Source organism: Pinus tabuliformis, chromosome 5_1 (genome assembly GCF_031772625.1).
Source record: "Pinus tabuliformis cultivar Carrire ecotype Pingquan chromosome 5_1, CPIR1, whole genome shotgun sequence".
NCBI classification, from domain to species: Eukaryota; Viridiplantae; Streptophyta; class Pinopsida; order Pinales; family Pinaceae; genus Pinus; species Pinus tabuliformis.
Genome location: NC_142305.1, coordinates 241,627,939 through 241,646,442, shown reverse-complemented (window position 1 = coordinate 241,646,442; position 18,504 = coordinate 241,627,939). Strand labels below are relative to the sequence as shown.

The 18,504-nt window shown below is 39.1% G+C and overlaps 2 protein-coding genes across 3 annotated transcripts in view; one reads left to right on the top strand and one right to left on the bottom strand.

Moving 5' to 3' along the window:
• The window catches only part of LOC149164309 (uncharacterized), a 275,786-nt gene that overhangs the window by 169,280 nt on the left and 88,002 nt on the right, over positions 1-18,504 (bottom strand). The gene's annotated exons all lie outside the window — the stretch shown is intronic.
• Positions 4,736-7,832, top strand: LOC149164310 (uncharacterized). Its single transcript, XM_089432505.1, has 4 exons — positions 4,736-4,834; positions 5,467-6,985; positions 7,100-7,241; positions 7,370-7,832. Exons 1-4 carry the CDS (start codon positions 4,736-4,738, stop codon positions 7,830-7,832), a joined length of 2,223 nt encoding a protein of 740 aa, XP_089288631.1.

Sequence of the window (18,504 nt, the reverse complement as noted above, 5' to 3'; positions counted from 1 at the left end):
TAGGCTAACACAGGGACTGCGCAAAGGCAACAAAGAGCAACTCAACTTGAGCCAAGGTCAGCGTCGAATCCCCTATGGGAGTGAGATTTATCTCACTAGATTTATTGTCAGTCATCTTTGTATGGATTGCTAGATTTGAGCATCCATAGTCTTGTACTCAAATTTACTATTGCATAATATTAAAACCCTCAGTTGTTACACCGGTTTTCTTGAGTTGGGTTTTTCCGGGGACTTTAGTCCAAAAATAATTGTGTATTTGTGTCTGTGTGCATCTATTCTTCCAGCATTATTTTTCTTCCATAGTATTTTATTTGTGAAGGTTGCAGTGTATTAGTTTCGATATTTAGCGTAGAACACAATAAATAATTTATTCAATTTATTTAACAAATAGAAGAAACTAAATCAGTTGTTGTAGTAGGATTCAGGGTTAGCCGAATTTTCACATGGTATTAGAGCGCAAATAGAAGTCAGAGAGCTCGGTAACAGAAGGGAAGAGCAAATCCGATACTCTGCGTAGGTAGTATAGTTCAAAACCCTCAGAGGCAGTATAGTTCCTTTGACCAACAGGGCCAATTTTTGAGGAAAAAATTATTCTCTGAGAAAGTCAACAGTGAATAAATTTTCCAAATCAAAGATTATTAGAGGCAGAGGGAGCAACAATATTTTCCTTGCAGAGCAGATCTTCAGCCGGGATGCAATTATTTTGCAGCGGTTTGTTAGTGCAAAATAACGTCAAGAGGAAGGAAGAGCACACACTAAGGGAATTCTTTTCTCAAGGAACTTCTAGTCCAGAAGTTTGATTTTTCCAGCAGAGCGACAGTGGTTGTGAGCATATTTGCCCACTCCAACAGGGAGTGCATAGAGCCAGTCAGCAGTTGCATAGAGGAGAAGAGGAGTTCAACTTTTTTTTTTAGAGATGGCATCAGTAGGGCGGAGAGATCCGGATCAGTTGGACGAAGCCTCCAACTATGTGATCTGGAAGACAATAATTTCATGTCTTCTAGATGAATATGATCTCAAAGCCTACATCGATAGTGTGGTAGTTGTACCTGCAGATGCAGATCCACTGAAGGCCTACAAGAAGGAGATGGTGAAAGCAAAGAGCCTAATTCTTGATGGGGTTTGAAATCATGTGGTGTCTCACATAGCTGGCAAAGATACTACCTAGAAGATGTGGGAAGCTCTTGCTACACTGTACGAGGGATCTTCCGAGCAGCAGAATATGTATCTTGAAGAGAATTTGAGACATACAAGGATGCAGAAAGGGGAGTGCATAGACCCCTTCCTCACTAGGATTCAGGATGTCTGAGACCAGCTGTCTGTAGTAGGGTCAGTGCCCCAACCTACAGAATTGGTGCATTTAGCTCTCAACAGTGTTTCCGAAGACTGGCAGGTCTTCGTCTAGAGTATTTTGGGCAAAGACATGGTCTTCGTCCAGAATATTCTAGGCAGAGACAAGTTGCCAGAGTGGGATCGAATGTGGGTTGATCTGCAGTAGGAGGAGATGAGGTGAGATTTGGTGAATAACATTATTAGTGGCAGCAACAACAGCAGTGGGACGAAGCAAGTGAAGGAAGAGGAAAATGTGGCCCTCGCATCAAAGGGGCAACAGGAGCAGTGCAGGAGGAAGAAGGACCTTTCCAAGGTTAAATGTTTCAGATATGGTGAGCTTGGCTACATCACTCAATGTCCTCTCAGAAAGAAGGACAAAGAGGAGAAGCAGGATCAACAGGCTACATCTGCAGAGATCGACAGGTTGCCCTCCAAATTGGAGGAAGAGTTTTCCATGATCATCGATATACCTCCAGGAGTGAGGTGGGTTGATTTGGTTTTGTAGCCCCAGAGAGCTACAAGATAGGCAAGATTCTTGAGGTCCACCTCATGAATCAATACCTTGCTACGGGAGCCCATAGCATGCAGTAGCAGGATGGATTAACGGTAGATGGTGTAGTCAGATGCCAGAGTGATAGATGCAGTGGCTAGTAGCGGTTGGATACTGGGCAGCGCAGTGCAGTTGGCACATAGCAAAGTCAGTAGTAGCGCAGAGGTTTCAGTGAAAACGCAGAGTCTAGCAACAGTCAGGACTCAAGTGATAGATGCATCACATTGACCACAGTTGGTTCAGTATTTTGGATGCTTTTCAGTTGTAGTTGTTGCAGTTGCAGCAGCAGTAGATGGAGAGGGAGTTGCAGCATAGATGCAGTGTTGGCAACAGTGCAATAGGGCTCGTAGCAACACAAATCCAACGTATATCAGAGTTGTGCAGTAGTTGGTGGGCAGGAACAGCAAAACATCAACAGCGTGACAGGAGGTGGTGTAGAGATATGGTGTTGCTTCAGTAAGTTGCAGCACTAGAACACATTCCTCACTAAGAGGGAGTGATTTTTTGTAGCATTGGATGTGTTCTAGCCACGAAATTTGGTGGAGGCTAAAATACATGTATTCTCCAAAACCCAGAATCGTTTCTGGAAATTCCACCTAGAGACAACTTAATTAAAATAATTAATCATTTTTTTGATGTTTCCTAATTCAAAACTTAGAAAATATGATTAATTAAAGGGTATTAAATAAGGCATGGTGAGAATCTTCTAGAAAAATATATGGATTGAGTTCTTGTTAATCTTAGCCATCGATTAACTTTTAATAATGGTCATTGATGTCTCAACGAGAGATTATAAGAAGAAACTCGATGGGGGTTGGAGAACACATTGGACACACCAACAGTTCGATTTCACTAGCAGATCAATTTCCAGAGTAGCAGCGCTGAGTTGCCGGAGAGAGAGCTAATGAGCCTGAAGCAGTGAGAGAGGGGCAAGGATAGTAAGGCCAGAGGAAGTTTTTCCAGTTCTGGTGAGTACATTGCAAAGAGGCAGTAAGTGCCACAGAGAGGCAGTGCAGAGCCACGCAAAGGCAGCACAATGCTTTAGAGGGGATTTCATATTTTGTTGGGGAGAAGCAGTGATTCGGTGTCAGAAACCAGAGAGAGAGTCTGGACACCAGAAGGGTCCATCTTCTAGACAACAACTGATCAGATAGCGAGAGGGAAGCAGTTCCGAGTTGTGGGACACAGTACTACATAGGCGGACGCAGGGACTGCGCAGGGGCAGCAGAGTGCAGCTCAAGTTGAGCCAAGGTCAGTGTTGGATTGCCTGTGGGAGTGAGATTTTTCTCACTAGATTTATTGTCAGTGATTTCTCTATATGGATTGCTAGATTTCAACATCCATAATCTTGTACTCAGATTTACCACTGCATAATATTAAAACCCTCAACGGTTGCACCGGTTTTCATAAGTTGGGTTTTTCGGAGACTTTAGTCCAAAAATAACTGTGTATTTGTGTGTGTGTGTGTGTGCATCTATTCTTCCAACGTTATTTTTCTTCCACAGTATTTTATTTTTGAAGGTTGCAGTGTATTAGTTTCAATATTTACCGTAGAACACAGTAAATAATTTGTTCAATTTATTTAACAAATAAAAGAAACTAAATCAGTTGCTGCAGTAGAATTTGGGGTTAGCCGAATTTTCACATACCATCTTTCCAGCTTGATCTTGAATTTCAAAAGGCATTTGTAGACACAAATGAAAAACAATTAACTATGCTCGAAATTTTTTTAACTGAGTGATCGTCGAATACTATGAACTTTGAAGTTTCAATGTGTCTGAATTATATAGAACATTTCAATTTTGACAAGTTGTCATGTAGACTGACTTTGCAGCAATGTTGATAATATCGCCGAAATATCGGCGATATTCGCAAATATCGCGATATTTTCGGCGAGCCGAAATATCGCCCCCAAAAAATCGCGATATTTTCTTGTTTTAAAATTCTCGCGCGATTTCCGATATTTCGGCGATATTTTAGAAAATATCGCGAGACGATTGAAAATATCGCCGGTTAGGTTGAAATCGACTCGCGGCCTGTATAAATTGATTTTTTGGTTTTTTGATTCACGTCATTTTGTTTTTGTGAGAGCTGGAGACGGACGCGGTCGATGCGAAGGAGGGTTTGGCTGCGAAGGAGGGTTTGGCTGCCAAGAACAGGTATGAATCCAACATACATAACTCCAACACCATTAAATCCGATTTTGCAAAATCATCAAAAGGATCAACCACACGTTTTCTTTGGTAAAAGGACTGATAGTAACCAAGCAACACAAACCAAGAGATGCACGATGTCTGCATGAAGAAATGAAGAAGTTACAAGTCTCCATATCTGGCCTTCTTTGATCAGGCTGTTAACCTGAATGCATAAAATTACAGTTATAATTATATGATAGAAATTTGTTGAGAAACAGTAGCAATATCAATTTCTGATTTATGGCTAGTATTTTTAACAACTAACCTTAGCTCCCCATACAGTGACTCTTCCCTTCGATACAAGCTGACCAACATATGTCCTATAATATCAAAATGATCGGATGAGAAAATGAAGAATTGGCAGTATTAAATACCAAAGTAAATCTCAATTAGCAGGAGAGAAAAGAGTACATCTAAAGTATCTTACTTGCATTATCAAACAGATAAAGCATCGGACACACTGACACTATAGTTTTATTACTGAGGTAATGGTCGTTGGAAAATGATTGTCATTTTAATACACCTTGATAGAACAAAATGTAAAATAGAAGTATCTATGAATTATCATGGGTAAATGAGCTTAAGGGAATGACAAGTGAGAGAAAAACTTTGAAATTTTGTTCCTAGTAAGGAGTAATAAAAAGAACAACTTATTTCTATGGTTGGAGACCCACCGTTCAAATCAGTTGGAGGAAAAGAGACTAGCACAATAACTTATCTCGGAAACAACAATAATAAACACATGAGCATTGCAGCGGTGAGTTTCTGATGCATACTATCTTGCAAACAAAACAAATTAACTGTCATTTTCTTAAGAATTTTATATATTAAAAAAACAAGGGTTATATATTACATTTTTTAAAATTTATTTAATCTAGGCTGGGAGCTGTCTCTGAAATTTGAATTATAGATAATAAAAAAGTAAAAACCATTGGCTGTATCAGAAATAAAATTACGCAGCAGAGTTTAAATCAGAGAGGTCAATCACAAATTGCAAAATCTCAGAAATAAAATTTCTTTCCTTCACTGATCTAAGAGATAAGGATGTTGTTTTGTAAAATGATGTGGTTATTAACTTATTTGTAATTTCGTATTACTTATTAAGTTACTAATTCCAAATTTTTTTTGGTGCTGTAGGTTTCCTTTTGAGTTAGCCCACTACAAAATACAAATATGCCAAAAAACTTGGACCCATTTTGGGAGTATGGGATCCCTGATGGTGGGACAAATCGTGCATATCTTGCATGCAAATTGTGTGGGACCAAGATGACAGGTGGGGTTACACGACTGAAATACCATCTTGCTAGACTCACTGGACATGATGTTGGCATTTGTGAAGTTTCTAGTCCGGAGCTTATACAAAAAGCTCTTGAGGCAATTGAAGAAAAGGACAGAAAGAAGGAAGAGGCGGAAAGAAACAAAGCTGAACGTGCAGGTAGATCTTTTGGGATATCTTCTCCTGATTTTGATGTTGAGGGTAGTGGCCCTACTGGCCCTAGTGGGAGGGGCTCCACAACTGGCACACCATCACATGCTAGCGCTACTGCTAGTGTGAATGCGAGGTCATCATTTTTTGTTCCACGAACAGGAGCTGGAGCACAACCTGGCATAAAATCGTTTGTTAAAAAAAAGGAGAAGCAAGAAGCAGATAGAGTCATGGGGAGGTGTATTTTTTGGAGCGACTTACCTCTCAGCATCACAAAAACCAATCCATTTTGGCAACCAATGTGTGATGCTATTGCTGTTGTGGGCCCAGGGTACAAAAGTGACACATATGAGGAGTTGCGGGGGCCAATTCTTCAAGCAGAAAAACAGGACATCAACTCTAGATTGGCGGAGTTGAAAAAGACATGGGAAGTCACTGGATGCACAGTGATGTCTGATGGTTGGACAGATAGGAAGGGTAGGACCCTTCTAAATTTCTTGGTACATTGTCCTAAAGGTACCATGTTTATTAAATCGTTGGATGCATCAGAACATATCAAAGATGCAGCAACGATATGTGAGTTGTTAGATGGGTTCATTCGGGAGATTGGTGTGCAGAATGTGGTGCAAGTCATAACAGACAATGCAGCTAATTATGTGTCTGCCGGCAGAATGCTTATGGAGAGGCATCCCACATTGTTCTGGACTCCATGTGCAGCGCATTGTCTTGATTTGTTGCTTGAGGATATGGGGAAACTCTCCTTCATCAAGGAGGCAGTTGATATGGCTAGGAGCATCCCCAAGTTTATTTATAACCATGCTTTTGTTCTTAGCCTTATGAGGAGGTTCACTAGAAACAAGGAGTTGCGGCGTCCTGCCATCACACGTTTTGCCACAACCTTTATTACTCTTCAGTCTTTGCTTCGATGTCAGTTCGAGTTGAAGCAAATGTTTGTGTCTGATGATTGGCGTAATTGTAGATACAATAGGAGACCTGATGGGAGAGCCATTGCAAAAATGGTGTACTCTGAGACATTTTGGCGTGGAGTACAAGAAGCATGTGCAGTTAGCGAACCTATAGTAAAGGTTCTTAGATTGGTGGATGGAGAGAAGCCTGCAATGCCTTATTTGTATGAGGGCATGGATAGGGCCAAGGAGGCCATTCGTTCCTATTATGCAGACAAGGGTTCTGCTGGCCTTAATAGGCAGATGATGTTATGGGATGTGATCGATAGTCGGTGGACAGGGATGCTTCATCGACCCATTCATGCAGCAGCACTCTTCCTCAACCCTGCATTTGCATACAAATGCAACTTTGATTTTGATGGCGAGGTGATGGAAGGGCTCCATTCCTGTATTCAGAGGATGGTACCTGATTCTGAGCTTCGTAGCAAAATCAAGCGCGAGGTACAGTGTTATCAGGATTGTGTTGGCCTATTTGGCTTTGATGATGCCATTAAGGAAAGGGCCCTCTTCATGCCACGTAAGTGACAAGTCATCACTCATTAGAAATTAGAAATTTGAATTTAATTATGTTTTAACTTTTAACTTTTAACTTTTAAGTTTTTGAATTTTTTATTTCATTATTTTGTTGTAGATATTTGGTGGCGAAGCTATGGTGCAAGGGCACCAAATTTGCAAAAATTGGCTATACGAATCTTGAGTCAAACATGTAGCTCTTCAGGGTGTGAGCGCAATTGGAGTGTATTTGAGAAAATACACGCCAAAAAGCGCAACAGGTATAACTTTGAACTCAAGCCTTCAGTTGAGCAATTACACTTATTGTAATTTTTAATTTTTAATTTATGACCTTCAAGTGTCAAGAGTCAAGAGTCAAGACTCATTACTTTTTTTGACACTCTTACAGGTTGGAGTTCGCACGCCTCAACGATTTGGTGTATGTGCATTACAACATCCGACTTCGAGTGAGGCAAATAGAATCACCAGTGGATCCAGATGCCATTTCCTTAGACAATATTGATGTATTGTCTCCGTGGAGGGTGGAGTCTCAGGAGCCCATATTGGAGGAGTCACCTTCATGGTTAGAGCCAGTGGCAGATGATCCATTAGAGCAGGGGCAGCAAGAGGAGGACTCAGAGTCAGAGGAGCAGCAGCACTTAGAGGAGGAGCAGGAGGAGCAGGAGGAGGAGGACACTGCGGGAGCATCAGCATCAACACCATCTGCTATAGATATAGGAGAGCATAGCTCCATGCCTAGCACTCATTATTTGACATTAGGTGCAGAGGCAGTGTCAGGGCCTTCTACTACTAGGGGCAGGCCTGGCAAACAACCCATCGTGTTTTCCCGTAAAAGGGGGAGAGGGCAGTAGATAGATAGTTGCTAGTTTTATTTGTTATGCTACATGTAACTCATGATGATGAGATACTTTTATTATTATATGTGATGTTATTTTGTATTGGTTCTCCACATTTGAGTCCTTGAATGGACAATTATCAGGGATTAGCACGATTTGGTATCGCCTTTGATATATCATTTCTATTTGACATCATATATATCAGTGTTTTCTTCATATTTATGTGCCAATGTGTTTATTTCATGTTGTTATTGCTTTATATGTTTAAAAATCTGGAAAAAATGAATATATTATGCATTTTTTATGCTTGCCAATATTTGCCGATATTTTGCCGATATTTTCGCCGATATTGCCGATAAGATATTTTATGGACCCTCGCCGATATTTTCCCGATACCGATATTATCAACACTGCTTTGCAGTATAGAAAAATAGTCACATGGCAATATATCTTAAAAGAAGATAGGAGTGCATAATAAGGGCTTACAGAAGTTTGTTATCCAATCCTAGTGTCATTTCTTTTGGGAACTTACTTGACATCGATGTACACTCAGGTGTATGCATGAGCATATATCCATAGTAGGTGGTGTATGCATGAGTATATATCCATAGGAGGTGTTTCTTACCATGGGAACCACCTCCTATGGTAAGGGATCTATCTCCTATAGCAATGAACGGATTTGTTGTTAAACCCGGAACAATGGGCTGAACATATCAAATCTGCTAACCCGAGGATCCAATGTAGATTCATGAGAACCCATGGAAGAATCTTCTAATTATGATTTTAGACTGATCAAGTGTCCACTTTTATAAGACTCTTAACCATATCTTTCCACTTGCTTGACATTAGTGTAATATTCAAACCCGAATATGTTGGAAAATGTAACTAGGTTCGGTCTTCATTAATGTATTTGAGTCATCATGTAATGTACTTGTCAAAAGAATAAAGAAAATCATAATTATTATTATTATGACTTATTAAAGCATGGGTTTCATGCTTGGGTCATCATGTTTTAGGTCAAAGTCCCCATTGAGGACTTCTAGGATTTATTCTGAGTTAACAGAGTCAATGTGCTTTTAAAGATACCCTTCTTGGGCTTTTGAATCATGTAAAAAGGTTTAGTATTGAGTCAAAAATGAAATATGTTGCCTCCACACCAAGTTGGCCTTAAGAAGATCAAGTCAGCCTCAAGGAGGTCTATTTGACCTCACCTAAAGGCTATAAAAGAAGTAGCTCGAATTCATTTGGTGAAGAACAACTCAAGCAAGTTTGATATCTCTCTGGAAGCCGGAAAAAGTGTGAAGTGAAGGAAGGGGGCTAAAGAAGTGTGAGTTTGGTCAAGGTGAAAGAAGAAAGGAAAATCGAAATTTGGGTGCATCTCTCTCTCCCTCATGCCCTAGAGTGGAAGATCGAAGTTCTCTTATTGATGTTGTTACCAATTGCTGCATGTTGTTGCTGCTAGAACAAGTATAGGTCGAAGTTGTTATTGTTGGTTGCTACTGCCTCAGGAAGTTGTATTGGTCCAAGATCGAAGTCTTTTAGCCAAGATCGAAGTCTCCAAAGCAAGGTCGAAGTTACTAGGTCCAAGAAAGTGTTGCATAGTGTTGCCACTATTGCTGCTGCTCAGGTCAAATAGGATCATCTACAAAGGAAGAAGAAGGTTGACTTGGTGTGGAGGAAAGTTTGTGTCAAGGTCTAGAGCCTTGGATTATCTCAGGAAAACTATTGAAGGAAGAATTATTGACTGAGTTTTCCCCTAGAGAGGGGTTTTTCCCTGGCTGTCTTCCTATATTTGGTGTCCATTGATTTGCTATTGCTTTGGCAATTGCTTGATGAACTAAAAGGAAAGAAGATATCAATAAAATGACTAATAAAAAATCAATAACATCACAAGTAATTATCAAGTATAAGAAAATATTTCTGCCTTTCTAATTTTCTAACATGGGATCAGAGCTTTGGTGAAGAAAAAAGAAAAGGGCAAGTCTCAAGTACTCGATCAAGGAATCATTCAAAATGATTATTCAAGCGAAGAAGTTTCTATATTCAAAGTTAATGTGTAACACAATCAAGGGAGAGAACAAACTTGAAGGAGCCTCAAGCTACAGGTCTTGGAAGAAGAGAATTGACCTCATTCTTGAAAAGAACAAGGTACTAGAATTAGAATTGGTGGCCATGACTCTAATGGTAGAAGGAATAAAGGACAATGTTGTCCCATTCATATCCAACATTAGCCATGCTCAAGATATGTATGAGGCCTTGTCAAAGTTACTCACTATTAAGAACATTGCTCAAGTAGCAAGCTTGAAGAATGAACCAAGGACCACAAAGATGACTAAAGAAAACAGAGTGGCCTCCTTCTTTGTGAAAATAGCAAGAATCAGAGACGATCTTCTGGCCATTGATGAAGTTGTTCCAGACAAACCACTTGTGATCATTGCTCTTGTTATACTCATATACCAATAGGTGTCATATTTCATGATTGACTTGATGAGCTCTGTAATATGTTCATCCCTTTCCTTGTTGCAAAAGTTCTCCATATTATCAAAAAATCAAAAAATGTAAAAAATGTAAAGAGGGTATACCCTAAAAGAAAAATCAAAGAGTAAAAAAAATAAAATGGTCAAAAAAGTGAAAGAAATGAACCCCAAATAAAGAAAGACCAGGAAAGTGTGCAAGTCCAAATGCCACTACTTTTTCATTTTCTGTAATAAAGCATTGTGTGCAGCTTGTTAAAACTTTTGCCACAATTGATGAATGGCCAAACAGCTTAATCTTGGCTAGTTCATGTTTGAATTTCCTGTTTTAGAGATAGAGAATAAAATTTGACCAAACTGTTTAATCTTGGCAGATAAGTAGATAGGTAGAGAAGCAAAGGAGCTCAACAGTTAAATCTGAGCCCTTGGATGTAATAAGTGCAGACTTAGGTAGGCTTGCCATGCAAAGAAAAGAAAAGTTGATGAGGGTTTGCTAGTCTAAGTGCACCCAAAGAAAGAAGGAAAATAATGTTAGGCAAAGTAGGCAGGGTAGGTAGATTGGTGTTGCAAAATGATACTTGTGATGGATCATGTCTCTCAATGAGTTAACTTTTACTTTTATCACAAGTGCCCTGGAGGACATATACTTGGAGCAGATCAAGCGAGGCAAGGTTTCATAACTAACTCCCCTTCATATTTTTCCCTAATCATTTATTAATTTCCACCCTAAAATATTAAGAATCTGCTCTTAATATCACTAAAATCACTTATCTCATTTCATAAACGTTTGCCTAAGTGAATTCCCATTTTACTTAGAAAAATACATTATATCACCTCAAAACCCCTTTTTCATCCTAAGCCTAAGTTTATAACTTAGCGCTTTCATTTACATTTTTTCATATTGACTATTAACTTTTATTATATAAATCCCGCTTTATTACCCAATTCCGTATTGTATATAAATACATTAAAAAACCCCGATATAATACATATCCCCGCCCCGGTCGAAATACGACCATATCACTGTTTAAAAGGGATTAACAGGTTTATTTGAAACCCGTTAATAACCTTCCTGCCGCGCCAAAGGGTTAATTAACCACCTGGGTTAATTAATAACCAAACCACCCCGAACCAATGAAATCAGCACAGATACATTTAAAACATCGTTTATTATGACCAGGACCGCTACATTAACTTCCCGCCATCTCCAAAGCATGTTCGCCGTCCGATCCTCGCTCCACCATCCAACAGTCAACGATCAATATCGCGACCCCCTAACCGCCGAACGTTAACAAGCGATCGGCCGATGGTTTTGTGCCCATACTCTGCCATGCGTCGCTCATCCAGCCTGCTCACTCGCCCTTCGCCCGAAACCACTTGACCCCAAAAGCGGTGCGGGGCCAAACAGTTTCCAACCCCCCCCCCCCCCCCCCCCGCTGACGTCATCTGCTGACGTCCTCCGTCTTGTGCTGACTTCACCCGCCATGTCATCCACCACATCATCTACCCCCGTACTTCCGCTGACGTCATCCGTACTGCTTACGTTATCCGTCCTTCAAATCATAAAATCCTGCTGAAACTTCATTTTGTCAAATAAAAGGGTAAAATCATCATTTCTGCTATATTTTTCTGCATATCGCGCTCCAGGCATAAAATCGACCGAGTTCACAGCTCCAGTTTCTCGACCACCTCCTGACCAGAAAAGACTCCATCAACGAGCTCGCGGCCTCAACCAACCTGCCATTTACAGTTTCTTCCTCTTTAAACGTAGTTTAAACCAAACAGAGGGACTTCCGAGCTTGCAGAAGAAAGAAATAAAAATATACAGGGATATTTGCTACCCTAACCAGTGAACCTTCAGAGACATGAATTTCCAGAGAAAGCGGTGAGAAGACACGTTCACAGTTTTGTTTTACCAGAACACGATGGACAGTGATGAGCAGGAGTCAAAAAACAATTAAAGACTATCAGTTCAACATTAAAGACTATCAGTTCAGCATTAAAGAGTATCAGTCCAGCATTAAAGTGTATCAAATCAGCGATAAAGATGTCAGAGCAGAATTAAAGAAAGCAGATCAGAATTAAAGAGCACAGTTAAGACAGGCAGCCGGCGCAGAGTTACTACAGAAGACAGCTGCCAGCCGAATTAAAGAGCCTACCTCCAGCACAACACCAGTTTACCCTTTTCCTATCATAGAGACTAGCTGTTTCTATTTTTGTAAACTCTTATTTAGTTAAATCCTAGATATTATCTCACAGCTGTTATGAGATATTTGTTGTACATATTTTGTTGTATAAATACCCCCTCCATTAGAGTATTGAAGGGTGGATTGTGGATTCCTAGACTCTGCTGTAATATTGAAATTTTGGAATAAAGAACTGTTGGAATCAACTGTCGTATGGCCTACTGAATGAAGAATTAAAGCAGAGGACTTGTCACAGATTTCTTGAATCAACCACTGGATCAATAAGTCCTCTATATCTTGTGTTTTAAAGTTTTCTGATTTACTATATCATCTGTGTCTCATAATCTTGAATGATAAAGAAAAGGTTAATTTCAAAATATGCTTGATTGCAATCTGTTTTCAGTCTTTATTATTCTCTGTGTTTTCTTCACAATTAGGATAAACAGTGAACTCTTAATTGCTCATGTTTCCTGATTCTTTCATGTTGATTATTTGGTAAAGAATACTTAACTGCTCCTTATCAGTAATCATCCAATTTCCCTCTTTAAATAGGTTGAAGGATTCTTAACTGCCCTTCACCCCATTTGAGCCCATTCCATCTGTTTCAAGTCTCTATTTGTTCCCTGTTTGACTACCTTGCTCTGTGAAACCATCCTCTGTTAAGAAACCAAATCCAGAAAGTCTTCTTCTTTGACTCCATCAGCCCAATGGACTGAACTGCTCTGTTTTACCTCTCTGTTCTATCGAATCTCACCACCCAAACTCAAAAAAACCATTGAACTTCATAACTAGCCTAATACCTTTAAAAAACGAAGCTAAATCATAAAGAGAGAGCTCTCTCTGGATACAGATTGGCTAGATTCTATATCTAAAAGATTGGTCTGTGGTTACCTCGGCATCCTTCCCTTTCTTACAACTTTGGGGAAAACCTGAGTGATAACATCATTGGCGACTCCACTGGGGACCTGAATAATTGTTTGTTACTATTGTTTAGTTCATAAGCTACATACGGAGCCTAAAGTTAGCCAGGTAGCCTTTGAAATGATTTTGCTTTGCAATTGCAGAAGTAAATGAATGCTACTTCAGTCTATCTCCGGTCTAGTTTATGGACTAAACATTTGGTTTCAAATACTTGATCAGTTCCTCTTGTCAAATAAAGTCTTTAAGAAAGTTTAAATCTCATATCTAAAGCCTCTTAAAGAAATCATAGAAGTTGTTTTGAAAAGTCATAAAAAATCGAAATAATCATAAAATACTCAAAATTTGGTTTCCTGGAGAACTAAATCTTTTCCTCAGAATTGTTTTACAGGTTTAGATCTGATCTGTGATGGTGGACAGGGATCAAACACACATAGGTTAAAAATCATCCACCGGCAACTCCACATCAATTTCACAACTAAGACTCCACTGGAGGGACGAACCTGAAAGAACAATACAAAAAGGTCAGGCTTTTAATTTAGATTGTTATCCAAGACCTTAAGTGTCTTCAAGATGAATTTAACAAATCAACGCATGTATGCTCCTTTGGATAGGTCAATGATTCCAGGTTTTCCAAACCCTTTGCCCAAATTTAACTGGTCAAGAAATCTTCCATTGTTTAAAGATGAAATAGGAGATGATGCTGCTTTACATTTATTGAAATTTCATATGCACATTCAAAAGTTTATAGTCAAATTCCATGAAGATTGCCTTATGAAAATGTTTATGTTAACTTTAGAAGAAAAAGCTAGATCTTGGTATGAAAATTTACCAGCCTCTAGCATATGTTCTTTAAAGCAGTTTCATGCTACATTTCATGACAAATACAAAGAAAGGTATTCATCTCTGTTGCTTATTCAAGACTGTTGTGACAATTTTGAAAGTTTTATTCAATATCTTGAAAATTACTATGATGATGATGATAATCAGTTCATGGATCATGAAATATTAGAGGTCTTAGAAGAGAAGCCTTTTCAAAAAGTGGAAGCCTTGCTTGAATTATGTTCCCCTCCGAAAGAAAAAGATGATGTATGTTGTTCAGAAACCCATGAAGTTTCCCCACAGGAAAAAATTCTTGCAGCACTACAAACTGATCAGAATAAAGAAGAAATGCAGTTCCCTGAAATTGCTCAAATAGAAAATAGCAATGAAAAGCAACAACAGTCCAAAGATCTGGAGGTAGAGGCAATAGAGCTTAAAAATATTGAACCACAAGACAATCTTCAACAAATGGTGGTTTCTTCAGAGATTAAAGAACAGTCAAAATTTTTTGATGAAAACCATGTCACAAATTTTCTTTCCTTGTATGCAAATGATCATGATCTTTCATCCAAAATTAATGAGAGTTTGCAACTCCCTTGCAAGCTTCTATATGACAAAGACAATGATGAGGATTTTCCTGTTGTATGTGATAAGGTTGTTATATTTAGTGAAGATGAAGAGTATTCAGAGCACTTGGATACAGTGGAGAATAAAGAGGAGAAACGATTGGCCAATCACTTAAATCAAGCAGCAGTTTGGAATGAGGTTTGTTTTCCTGATGCCAATCATCCAAAAGATCTTATATGGCAAGATTACCATTATCCTTTGCCCAATATATTGCATCCATCAGTGCAAGAAGAGATTAAAAATCATGAACAAATTTCTGCTAATTCCAACTAGCATAGATTAGAAGATATATTTATAAAGCAATATGTGGTGGAGAAAGCTCCTGATCTAATGTGTGTGTTTGATGACATTGCTTCTTTTGATGATATGCCCAAATATGATCAGTATGATGATAATTATGTTCTTCAAATCCAAACTAACTTTAAAGAGCAATCAGAAGCTAAGTTGGGGAATAAGGAAGTTCAGGTTCAATAACTTGAAAATAATGATCAGCTTGTTCATTTCAGCTATGAGAATGAAGAAGAAAATGCAGAAAATTTGGAGATAAGTGAAATTTCTTTACCTCTATGTTTTGAATCATGTAAAATTTTTAAAGAAAAGGAGGAACAACTTGTAGAAATCTATGAAGTTCCATTTGAACCTATATGTAATAAGTTGCAACAATCCTTCCAAATTCTTTATGATCCAATAGCTGACAGGTGGGATGATGAAAGGAATCATAATTTTTCTCCATTAACTGACTATGAGGGTCAAAATCAAGATGATAATGGTTTTACAATACAGACATTATGATCAGTAGAAATATCACCACAAAGTGCATTTGAAAACATGCAGGGTGATAAAGGTAGAAGTGATATTTCAGTTTCATGGCCTGAAAGCTATCCAGAACATTTGTATAATTGTTTGAATCAACTCAAGAATAGTGTATATATTTTACAAGATCCTTTTGTACAGTTTCTAGATTCAGCAAAGGAGATTAGGAATTTTCTTATCTTCTCAAAGGTTAACATATTTGATTGCAAGATCTCAATTTTAAACATCAATAAGCACAAGCAACAAAGGTCACTAATGTATATAATGCTTGAGTGGTTGCATTGGTTGTTTCATTTTACCTAACCAGCAGTCAGAAAGCTGATTAAATTAAGTAGGTAGGATTTCAGTTTGATTTAGTACAGTTTTCAGTAGATTATGAAATAAATCCTAAAAGATTTGAATCCAATCAAAAGGCCTTAAGATCTTGATGATTCACTAATTTGGTTTGAAGGTTGCAGCACCTTTTAGTTTTAGGTCAGAGCTCAAGTTGTGCAGGAGAAGGTTAAGAAGATTTTGATAAAAGGACCAAGGCTAAAAGTTCCTACCCAAGTGACAAGGTGCTCAAGTAGGATTCAAGGAGGAAGAATAAATGTTTAAGTGTTGATTGGACAGAAACTTGCTGGAGTTGAAGCAGGAAGAGAAGGCCCTAAGCTTCACAAAGTGTGATGTCATACATACAATAAAGCAACCAACAAAAGGAGTTTTCAGAGCATGATCTAAGTTATTCGGAAGGCCATCTGACCTGCTGTTCTTGACTTTCCACCAGGGAAAGCCATCCCCAAGTGGAGCCACTGTTATACTCCTATACCAATAGGTGTCATATTTCATGATTGACTTGATGAGCTCTGTAATATGTTCATCCCTTTCCTTGTTGCAAAGGTTCTCCATATTATCAAAAAATAAAAAAATGTAAAAACTGTAAAGGGGGTATGCCCTAAAAGAAAAATCAAAGGGTAAAAAGAATAAAATGGTCAAAAAAGTGAAAAAAATGAACCCAAAATAAAGAAAGACCAGGAAAGTGTGCAAGTCCAAAATGCCACTACTTTTTCATTTTCTGTAATAAAGCATTGTATGCAGCTTGTTAAAACTTTTGCCACAATTGATGAATGGCCAAACAGCGTAATCTTGGCTAGTTCATGTTTGAATTTCCTGTTTTAGAAATAGAGAATAAAATCTGACCAAACTGTTTAATCTTGGCAGATAAGTAGATAGGTAGAGAAGCAAAGGAGCTCAACAGTTAAATCTGAGCCCTTGGATGTAATAAGTGCAGACTTAGGTAGGCTTGCCATGCAAAGAAAAGAAAAGTTGATGAGGGTTTGCTAGTCTAAGTGCACCCAAAGAAAGAAGGGAAAAAATGTTAGGCAAAGTAGGCAGGGTAGATAGACTGGTGTTGCAGAATGATACTTGTGATGGATCATGTCTCTCAATGTGTTAACTTTTACTTTTATCACAAGGTGCCCTAGCGGACATATACTTGGAGCAGATCAAGTGAGGCAAGGTTTCATAACTAACTCCCCTTCATATTTTTCCCTAATCATTTATTAATTTCCCCCCTAAAATATTAAGAATCTGCTCTTAATATCACTAAAATCACTCATCTCATTTCATAAACGTTTGCTTAAGTGAATTCCCATTTTACTTAGAAAAATGCATTATATCACCTCAAAACCCCTTTTTCATCCTAAGCCTAAGTTTATAACTTAGCGCTTTCATTTACATTTTTTCATATTGACTATTAACTTTTATTATATAAATCCCGCTTTATTACCCAATCCCGTATTGTATATAAATACATTAAAAACCCCCGATATAATACATATTCCCGCCCCGGTCGAAATACGACCATATCACTGTTTAAAAGGGATTAACAGGTTTATTTGAAACCGTTAATAACCTTCTCACTGCGCCAAAGGGTTAATTAACCACCTGGGTTAAGCAATAACCAAACCACCCCGAACCAATGAAATCAGCCCCGATACATTTAAAACATCGTTTATTATGACCGGGCCCGCTACATTAACCTCCCGCCATCTCCAAAGCGTGTCCGACGTCCGATCCCCACTACACCATCCAACGGTCGACGATCAATATCGCGACCCCCTAACTGCCGAACGTTAACGCGCGATCGGCCGGTGGTTTTGCACCCATACTCTGCCACGCGTCGCTCGTCCAGCCTGCTCGCTCGCCCTCCGCCCGAAACCACTTGACCCCGAAAGTGATGCGGGGCCAAACCGTTTACCACCTCCCCCCCCCCCCCCCCCGCCGCTGACGTCATCTGCTAACGTCCTCGGTCCTGTGCTGACATCACCCGCCACGTCCTCCGCCACATCATCTGCCCCCATACTTCCGCTGACGTCATCCGTACTGCTTACGTCATCCATCCTTCAAATCATAAAATCCCGCCGAAACTTCATTTTGTCAAATAAAAGGGTAAAATCGTCATTTTTGCTATATTTTTCTGCATATCGCGCTCCAGGCATAAAATCGACCGAGTTCACGGCTGTTGAGTTTTGTAGATGTTCTATGCTAAGAGCGATTTCACTTTTCTCACAGCAATCATACAAGTAGATAAGCAAAATGCAGATAGAACATATAAGCAGATCTTACAGAAGACAAATCAGAAACAAGAAAGATGAATGTGTTCGTTTCGGCGGTCAACAGGATGCTTCAACCAGCAAAGTCTCCTTTGGTCAGCCAGCCCAGCATGTGTCACAACAACCCTCCTGGTAGCTCGTACTTTTAGGATGAGAGAGGAAGATGTGAGTTATTCTCTCCAATTTTTCCTGTATATATATCCATCAATGAGGGTGTGTGACACATCTGTTGGGCATGTGAGCCTACATTACA